Below are 9,822 nucleotides of genomic sequence, written 5' to 3' on the forward strand. Positions count from 1 at the left end.
CCACCCCCTCCCTTAGGTGTATTGTACAGGACTAGTTAATTGTCTGAATCCACATTCTCCCAGACCAATTTTCCCTATGCCAGGGCATTTCAGCAGATTCACTTCTCACCTCTTCCTAGTTTTTCCTCAAACCATCTGGTATACTCCTCAAAACTCAAAAAGGGGGGTCTAGACAATTGAACCCACACTTGTCAGACCCCTCTGCTCCCTTCATCAGAACCCTCCCTCTCTTGGTTTTGTCTGAGACCCAGTGGGGTTCACAGAATGCTGGGCTTCAGGTTTCTGGGAACACCTGTTTTGGGGAATACAGCATTCAGGGAACATGAGTTGGGGGATCATGGGGTCGGAGAACACCGTTTCGGGGAATGTGGGGTTCTGGTAGCGTGGGTTCGGGGGTTGTGGGTTCGGGGAACACAGTTTTGGGGAACACAGGCTCAGAGATTGCAGGTTCATGGAATGTGGGGTTCAGGGAATGCCACTATGTGACCAGTGGGGTTCAGGGAACTGTGTAGCTACCTGCCCCAAGGGAGGGACTTAGCCTTCCCACAGCTCCACAAGAGCCAGAAACCATGGTTTTACCTTGACCAATCACTCTTGTTGCACTCTTGAGACTGATGTCCAGAAATCTGCTTTATGCGTTCCCAAAACAGCTCACTTAGGCAGGATTTTGTCCCCGCTCAGCCGTTTTTTTTGTAGGAGAGATGATGTACACTTACTCTGACGCCGTCATGCCCTGTGTCCTCTTAACCCCTCATGTCCTCATTGTTTCAAAGCTTTGTTGAAGCCTTTAACTATGCATGCATATATACACATATATGTATGCGTATATAATGTATCTATGCAAGGATCCATATACATACATACATGCATAACACATGTCCCAATATGTTTATTTACTTATGTGTATTATCAGGTTCTCTAGTGAAACAAACAACTGAAGATATCTCTAAATAGATATAAAATGAGATTTTATAAAATTATCCCATGCAACTGTGGATATGTACAATTCTAAATACTGTAGGGCCTTCTGCAAATCAGTGCTCTTTTTTTTAATTTTTTTAAATTGATTTTGTAAAAATATTACATTAAAAAAAATATGAGGTCCCATTCAACCCCACCACCCCCACCCCACCACTCCCCCACAGCAACACTCACTCCCATCATCATGACACATCCATTGCACCTGGTAAGTACATCTCTGGGCATCTCTGCACCCCATGGTCAATGGTCCACATCAAGTCCCACACTCTCCCTCACTCCATCCAGTGGGCCCTGGGAGGACTCACAACATCCGGTGATTGCCCCTGAAGCACCATCCAGGGCAACCCCAAGTCCCAAAGGCGCCTCCACATCTCATCTCCTCCTGCCACTCCCCACACCCCTCAGCCACCATGTCCACTTTTCCCACTCCAAAGCCACCTTTTCTCTGTGGACCTTGGATTGGCTGTGTCCGTTGCACCTCCCTGTCAAGAAGAGGCTCAGATTCCACATGGATACTGGATGCAATCCCCCTGCTCTCAGTTGTAGGCACTCTAGGCTCCATGGTGTGGCGGCCGTCCTTCTTCAACTCCATCTTAGCTGAGTGAGGTGAGTCCAATAAATCAGATTGTAGGAGCTGGAGTCTGCTGAGGCTCTGGGTCCAGCCATCACACTGTCAGTCCAGAGATTCAAATTCCCTAAATATATCTTAAACCCCAACACCAACTGCAATTCCAGTAAAGTAGCATGAAAGTCTTATGAAAAGAGATCCCATCTGAGTCCAGTTTTATCACGCAGAAACACCAGCTCCAAAGAAGGGCCATCTGACATGGCAGTGAACCCCATAAATCAGTGCTCTTATGAAGGTCTTAGGTGAGTTCTCCAGGAGACACTGGCTGTCTGAATTAGAGAGGGGAATTCTCTCTGAATGCAGAAATTACTTCCCCTTTTAAGGCCTTCAACTGATTGGATGTGGCATCCATCATTGCTGACAGCAAGCTCCTCAGTTGATTGTAGATGTAATCAGCCTTAGAGCAATCAACTCATTGATGATCAAAGTCCAAGAAATGCCCTTATATTACAATTAGATCAGTTCTTGTTTGACCAAACAACTGGGCACCATTACTTTGCTGAGTTGACACATTAGCCTAACCATCACATTATGTAATTATTTTTAAACCTGGTTTTTCTAGTTCTCAGCAGAAGTATTTGTTTGACCTAGGCTACATCGTCCTGCCCAGAAGTGAGTCAGGGCATCTCTTTAACAGATTAAGTCCACCAGAGTATAGCTTCAGATGAACAAGTTAAGTTTATTGTTTATTACTGCAAGGGATAACATACACACTGGGACCCTGGGACATCTCAGTAAGAGAATATTAGAAAAAGCCTTATTACAGGATATGGGCTTGTTTTAGGTGATTTTGAGGGGGAGGTAGAAGGATGTAGAGCTTTGCTCAGGATTAGATACTATCAGGAAAGAACAGGAAATTCTATTATCAGGAATCTTAATTCTTATGATTTAGGGAGGGTAGACTAAAGTGAGGTTAAAGCTATAATTGGTAAGGAGTCATAATATTAGCTGAAGAGGGGGAGTTGTTTGCATCTTGTGGCTTAGAAAATGTTCATGTTTTCTCCCTGTTCAGACATGATTATGGAGCAGTCTTTTTTTTTTTTTCCTTCAATAGGTCGAGAAAATAAGGAATTAGAACAGTTGCTTAGACTGCTAAATTTTCTCCTTATTTATTAGCATGTATCCATACTTGGAAACTAGTGTTGAGTACTAAAAATGATGAAATTGAGAGCATTTATATGGAAAATTTTCCTATACATGGGGTAAAATAAAGTCTCAGTTATAAAGCGATTCTCAGTTATTTTCAGTTACAGTTAAAGGATGAGATGAGGATAGACAGGTGAGGAATGGAGTAGGCAAAGAAGAAGAAATGATCATTATAGTGGAATGGAATAGCATGCTATAAACTGAACTGGAAACTAATTTGGAGTTGAAAAGAATGAAAGAAGTCCAACATGGCTGTAGTTCAGGGAGAAAGTATAAAAGTGTGCTGTAAGATGCACCTACAGATGTCAGTGACAGGTCAGAGTGTTTAAGTCCTGCTGAAATGTTCCAGTTTTATTCTAAATGCAATGGAAACCTCTTGAAAGGTTATTTTATAGAGGATTAATGTGATTATCTGTATTTTTTTCTTAAGATTTTCAGCTTTATGAATATATTGGGAACAATAGGCAAAAATACCTGTTAAGACTTGACATATTTCAGGCAAAAGTTGATATTTATGTAGACAAGTTATTTAGGTAGTGGAGATGGAGAAAAAGAAAAGATTTTGAGCATTATTTAGGAGACAAAATAGGCAGGATCTTGTTGACTCTGTATAGGAAGGTGTGATGACTGGAAAAGGCAGAGTCAAGTATTTATTCATTTAAGGAATACATAATAATTAGACATTGAGTATAAGCCATAATTTCTCCTTGTCTCAGGAGATACACTAATAGAAATGGTTTCAGGTTACTAAATTGGTAGCATATGGGAAAAGCTAGCATTTACTAAATAGGGAATACTACTGTGCAAATTAATGTGCATATTTTATGTATATATGTATGTATGTATGTTTGTATGCAAGTATGTATGTATGTGAGGTAGTGGTGATGGTTAATAGTACAGAGGAAAGCAGGAAATAAGCATAGTATTTCACATATTGAGTTTGAAATGAAGTAAGTCATCCTAATAGAGAGACTAGGAAAGAATTTTTGGCTGTGAATATACATTTGGGAGTTAAAGACACACAAGATAATTGATTCCATGGGAATCAGTGAGACAGAGAGAGAAAGATTAAAGGAAAAAGAGAGAGAGAGAAAGAGAGAGAGCAAGAAGGTGAAGGGAGAAAATGAAGAACCCAGGAAGATTCCTGAAAATTGTGCTGCTTAAAGACCTCATAACAATGGGAATCCATTTAACCTCTCCAAATACACTAATTTTCAAAATAGATAAACTGCTTCCATCTCTTGAGGCTTCGATCTAAATTCCATATTTGGGAGGTTTTTTAAATTATAATTTTAAGCCTGTTATTGTGATTATTTCCCTTTGGGAAAAGGGAAAGTGGGAGCTATGAGAACGATATTATAATTAGATACTTTTTATTTTGAATACTCTTAATTAGGAGACAAAAGCAACATGGTACTCAGCAGCAGATTTTTGATATTTTACTATAACTGATATTTAATTCACACTTTAAAGCAAATAATATAGTAAGGAAAAGATATCTTTTCTGATAGCCTAGGGCTAAAAGTATTCAGTTATGCCATTGGATCTGATCTCACAAACTTGGCAGGGACTAGGTCTTTCCACATTGCTGAACAGCACATCCTAATTAAGCAGTTTGCACTTTGAGATCAGATTCAACTACTAGGCTTCGTCTTTGAAAATGGTCCTATGTTCTTTGTGGGGTAGGCATGTGTTTAAGTGTTTATTATAGCCTCCTAAAAGATTAAGATTTTTCTAAATGGGTTCTCAGTCCACATGCAGTTCTCAGACTTAATCCTCTATCTTCTGGCTGTTCTCTGTGATTGAGAATACTGAATATAACCTTGTTTACAAAGTGGGAGGCATGGGAAGGAGATACTCCAGGTGAGTTAGCAGGCATTCTTCCCAGGCACTTCATGTCTCTATTAACATGTGAAGGACAGTTGAAGCTGTCATGATTGGAATGGGACTCACAAGGGGAAGAAAATAACAAGTATAAAGAGTGCTGTGTTCTCTAAACAATGGTGACTTTATTTATTTGCATTAAGAGATTCTTTTTTAAGATTATATTTTAAAAGAAACTTAAGATTGCATAAATGTTACATCAAATGTATAGGGGATTCCCATATACCCCATCTCCTCCCCATCAAACACTTTTCCCCATTAACAACATCTTTGATTAGTGCTGTACATTTGTAACAGCTGATGAACACATATTGAATGAAGCATTGCTACTAACCATGGTCTATAGTTTACATTGTAGTTTACACTTTGCATACACATTTTTATAGGTTTTGAAAAAATGTACAGTGGCCTGAATCTGTCATTGCAGTGTCATTCAAAACAATTCCAATGTCCCCAAAATTCCCCATGTTATACCTATTCTTTCCTCTCCACCTCAGAAACTTTGGTGGCCACTGTCTTTATATCAATGATACAAGTTCTTCCATTGTTAGAATAATAAATCTATTTTAGTTCAATGTTGCATTCCCACCTTATGTTTGCTCATTCCTTAATCTTGAGGATTTTAGGATGGTGATGCCCATGCTGTTTCTGATTGGCAGAGGACTTAGATACCATGAAGCAGATGGATGAAACTGTCTTGCTTACCTTGTATATAATTTCTGTTTTTTCAGATGGGCGTTCATCATCATCATTATATTAGTTTTCCTGGACAAATCCAATGAACGGGAGATTGAGTGCTAGCTGAAACTTGCATTAAGAACCTCTTAACAGAGCTCCTGTTCCTTTTTCAGTTTTCATTAGAATGGTCTCTCTTTTTTTTTTTTGTCTTTATTTTTTTAATATTACATTAAAAAAATATGAGGTCCCCATATACCCCCCAACCCTCCTCACCCCACTCCTCCCCCCATAACAACAACCTCCTCCATCATCTTGAGACATTCATTGCACTTGGTGAATACAACTCTGAGCACCGCTGCACCTCATGGTCAATGGTCCTATGTTCCTTTAGCAAAAGCATTGCTGCATACCTAACAGAGTTTGTATGGGTTTTCTATTTAATATTCATTAAAACAAGGTATAGAGGTATAATTATGCCTTTTTCTTTTTAAGAAAAAGTGACTGTACTGCCAAAGTGTTAAAGAACTTAACAGCTCAATTGTTAATGAGCTCTGATGATTAATCAAAGGTATTTACTGCAGCAAATGAGCACATGAGACCATTATCCACAAATGCTTGCTTTCTTTAGTTCGACCTCCTAGATTAAGAAAGTTGTCTTGATATATTGCTGGTTGAGATCACAAAAGCGCCTTAATTTAAAGCTGATGTTTGCTTTTGAAATTATATATAAAAGCATGAATATATTGCAGCTTCAAAAAACATTTCCATAAAATTATCAGTATTTTGAGTTAATGAAGCAGAATCTTTTACCTTATCACACAGGGATTATATCCTGAATTGCTTTTTTAAGATTTTTTTCCCCAAAGCCAGCTAACTAATGAAGAACAAAGTTGAGATTTTTAAAAAATGTACAAACTAGCACTGTTAATTTCTAGTCCAGAAATAATGTTATCCTTTATTTAATTGCACACTTTTTACTTACTCTCCATTTCCTCTCCCATCTATGCTAATTTCAGTTTTGATGGCAGTGCTCTCTGCTACTGACTCCATGTTTCTGAAACAAAAGCATTCATCAAACCTACATTCCAATCTTTAATGTATCTTCCTCCAGAAGAGGAAGTGAAAGATTCCCTGGCGAATCTGCTTAGTCTTTATACTATAAATAATGGGGTTCATCACAGGGGGAACCAGCAGGTAGATATTGGCAATGACCACATGGACAAGTGGAGGGGCATGCTTGGCAAAGCGGTGAGTCATAGACAGGCTCACCATGGGCACATAGAGGACCAGAACAGCCAGGATGTGGGCCAGACAGTTATTGAGGGCACGGAATCTCTCAGTCCAGGTGGCTGTGCTCAAGATACTTTTCAGGATGAGAGTATAGGAGAGCACAATGAGCAGTGGGTCCATCACAATAATAAGCAACACCAGAGCAAATCCATACCAGCTGTTTACCCGAATGTCAGCACAGACCAGGCGAATCATATCCTGGTGGAGGCAGTAGGAGTGAGAGAGGAGGTGCGAGCCACAGAAGGGCAGGCGCTTGAGTAGGAAAAGGGAGGGAAGAACAGCCAGCACACAGCGGCAAATGATGCCTAACCCAATCTTGCCAATGACTTCACTAGTAAGAATAGAGGTGTAATGGAGGGGGCGGCAGATGGCCACATAGCGGTCAAAGGCCATAGCCAAAAGGACAGACGATTCCATGAAAGAGAATCCATGGAGGAAGAAGAACTGAGCAAAACAGGCTTCAAAGCTGATCTTCCGAATGTTTAAGCAGAGGAGTGGCATGACTGTGGGCAGGGTGGTGAGGGTGAGACCCAGGTCAGTCAGGGCCAGCATGGAGAGAAATAGGTACATGGGCTGGTGGAGGGATGTCTCCGTGCGGATGACGTTGAGGATGATGGTGTTTCCCATGATGGAGATGGTGTAGAGGCAGCAGAAGGGGATGGAGATCCAGATGTGGGAAGCCTCAAATCCAGGAATGCCCGTGAGAATGAAGTAGAAGTGGTCTTGGGTGTTGTTAGATAGGTGGGACATGACCGGTGAATGCAGGAGCAAAATCTGTGTAGTCCACATTAAGAAGCACATAAGTGTATTCCATTCATAAGAATCTTATATATAAGTGGCATACTGCTATAGAGTCATTATCTATTCAATCCAAGACCCAAAGAAGTGTCTGGGAATGCTTTTTATTTTAAAGATCAATGAGACATACACTAGCCAAACTCTAAAATAAATTTTATTCAACATTCATATCCTTTTCTATGCACTACAGTGTAGCTTTATGCTTTCTTTAAAATATTGTAATACTTTTCCCACCCACTTTTTATATTCATTTAACAATGGATACTGTTCTCAATATTTCAAATAACTTTCTAATAACTAAGTCCAAAGATTTCTATTAGTCCATTTTTTTTTACTTGAAACCACAGAAAAACAAGAGTCTGCTGACCATTTCCTTCTAATTAATTGAGTGGAAATAGTATTGAGAGAGAGATATCAAAGATAATACCCATGATTCTTGCTTCAGCCAGTGTGGGTTATTGTGACAATTACATTTATTTGGAACACCAGAGTTCAAGGAGACTACAGGTGCAGTCTGTGCATGTTGAGTTTGATGTTCCTAATTGCTATCCAAAAGAAATGACAATTAAGCAGGTGTAATAAGGCCCCAAATCCAGAGAAGTCTGATAGCAGCTGTCTGTGGCATGGTGATGGTAGCTGAGAACCTAGGAATTGGTGTGATAACCTAAAGAAGACTTTAGGGGGAGAAGAAGTAGAGCTAAAACAGATTGGGGAAATTTAATTCATATTGTATTTAACATATGTGAAATAATGTATAATTTAGTAGTTGGGCATATGTGGAAGATAAAGCAAAGAAGATTGTGAAGGATTTCTCAGAATAGTAAGAGCTAAAAAGGACAACGGGAGCTCCGGAGGTCAAGGAAGCAAAAGGAGAGGCCATTATAGTTTAGTGGTGGTCAGACATTAATTAAGATGAGTGCTGAGAAGCATGTCATTATCTTATGGAGATGAATATTGATGAGAACCTTTTGGAAAGACATTTCAATAGAGTATGGGGAAAGAAGATAAAGTACGATGACCTGAGTACTAGATTGATAGGAAGAATTGTAGTTTCTATAGTCCATATATCTACTGGGGCAATGAAGATTTTTTTCTTTGAGTAAAATAATGAATATAATTTGATTAAATGTGTAGTTATTAATTTTTAGAGTATTCTGAGAATGGAAGCTTTGAACATTCTTGTCAGAAAATACACATAGCTCTTAGCAGGTTGAGAGACCCCATAAAGTCTAACCACATGCACCCTAAGTTGTCCACACATGCTAAGTTAAGATTCCTGGGAAACCATTAAACTCAAGAATTTAGAATAACATAAATAAAATGAAGGGAAATGGGAAAAATAAGATAAATACAAACATGGGATTTTTAATTAGAAAAATATTTTTAAACCCAGAATTGGAAAAAAAAAATTAAATCATTTCTTTGAAAAGGTCATTGTAATTTAAAACTCTCTTTACAAATCTGACCCAAAAAGAAACATAATGCAATGAAAGAGACAAAAATGCAGGAAAAGTATAGAGGACAAAAAGAGATAACTAGTAAATAATAAACAATGTTCTCTAGGAATTAAACAATAAACCAAAAGACAAGAGGGCAGAGCAGAAGTTTTTCTAAGCCTCCTAGCATGGAGTCCTAATGGACTTATGGCTGAGGAGTTAGAGAGTTCCAAAATAGATTAAATAATGAACATGTTAATAAGAGAGAAAGTAATTTGTACAAACATCATGGAAAGAAAATCCTAGAGACAAATGCTAGTGTGGTTCACGCACTCCCTGTGCAGGAGGCATGTCCTATTCCAGCCAGGAAATGGCAACTCTGTGATGGCTAGATGAGGCCATCTAACTCGACCATAATAGATATGTATTTATTGTCCCCTGATTTGAAGCACTTACTTCTAACCATAATTTGAGTTCCTTTTTTTTTTTTAAATTTTTTATGTGATGTACAAACTTTTTCATGCATGTGCTACTCCCCTTTCTTTCCATGCTTCAGTTGCCTTTAACCTGGCTAGTGTGAATATTCCAGTAATAGGGAGAAATATTTGGTTTTTGACAGAATCATGTTAATGATCTAATAAGGTTATTACTTTTATTGTAAAAAAATTATATTTTTTTCTTGTATTGTAAAAAATGAATTACTAAAAGTATAATAGTTGCATTTTAGAATGTTCTTGAAAACCAAGATAACACAATTTCTGTGAAACTTACAAATACTTTCTTTCATGGTCCAGAATTTCAAAATTCAATCTGTCCTCCACAGTGAATCATATCCTAATGTTGCTGATGAATACAACTCAGACAATCCATGTGAAGTGCTCGTTGCTAGGGATGGTGGAAAATAGGGGATGAAACAATGAAAGCAGCTACAACATGATTTGCAGAGAACCTCCTATGTGTGAGGCACTGTCTCCAGATCTT

At 38.6% G+C, this 9,822-nt stretch overlaps 1 protein-coding gene across 1 annotated transcript; it reads right to left on the reverse strand.

Annotated features, from left to right (window-relative positions):
- Positions 1 to 6,409: 6,409 nt before the first annotated feature.
- LOC101438892 (olfactory receptor 51Q1-like) lies at positions 6,410 to 7,357 on the reverse strand. The gene has a single exon (XM_004447534.3). The coding sequence runs from the start codon at positions 7,355 to 7,357 to the stop codon at positions 6,410 to 6,412; it is 948 nt and encodes a 315-aa protein (XP_004447591.1).
- Positions 7,358 to 9,822: the final 2,465 nt, after the last annotated feature.

Source organism: Dasypus novemcinctus, chromosome 10 (genome assembly GCF_030445035.2).
Source record: "Dasypus novemcinctus isolate mDasNov1 chromosome 10, mDasNov1.1.hap2, whole genome shotgun sequence".
Classification (NCBI taxonomy): Eukaryota; Metazoa; Chordata; class Mammalia; order Cingulata; family Dasypodidae; genus Dasypus; species Dasypus novemcinctus.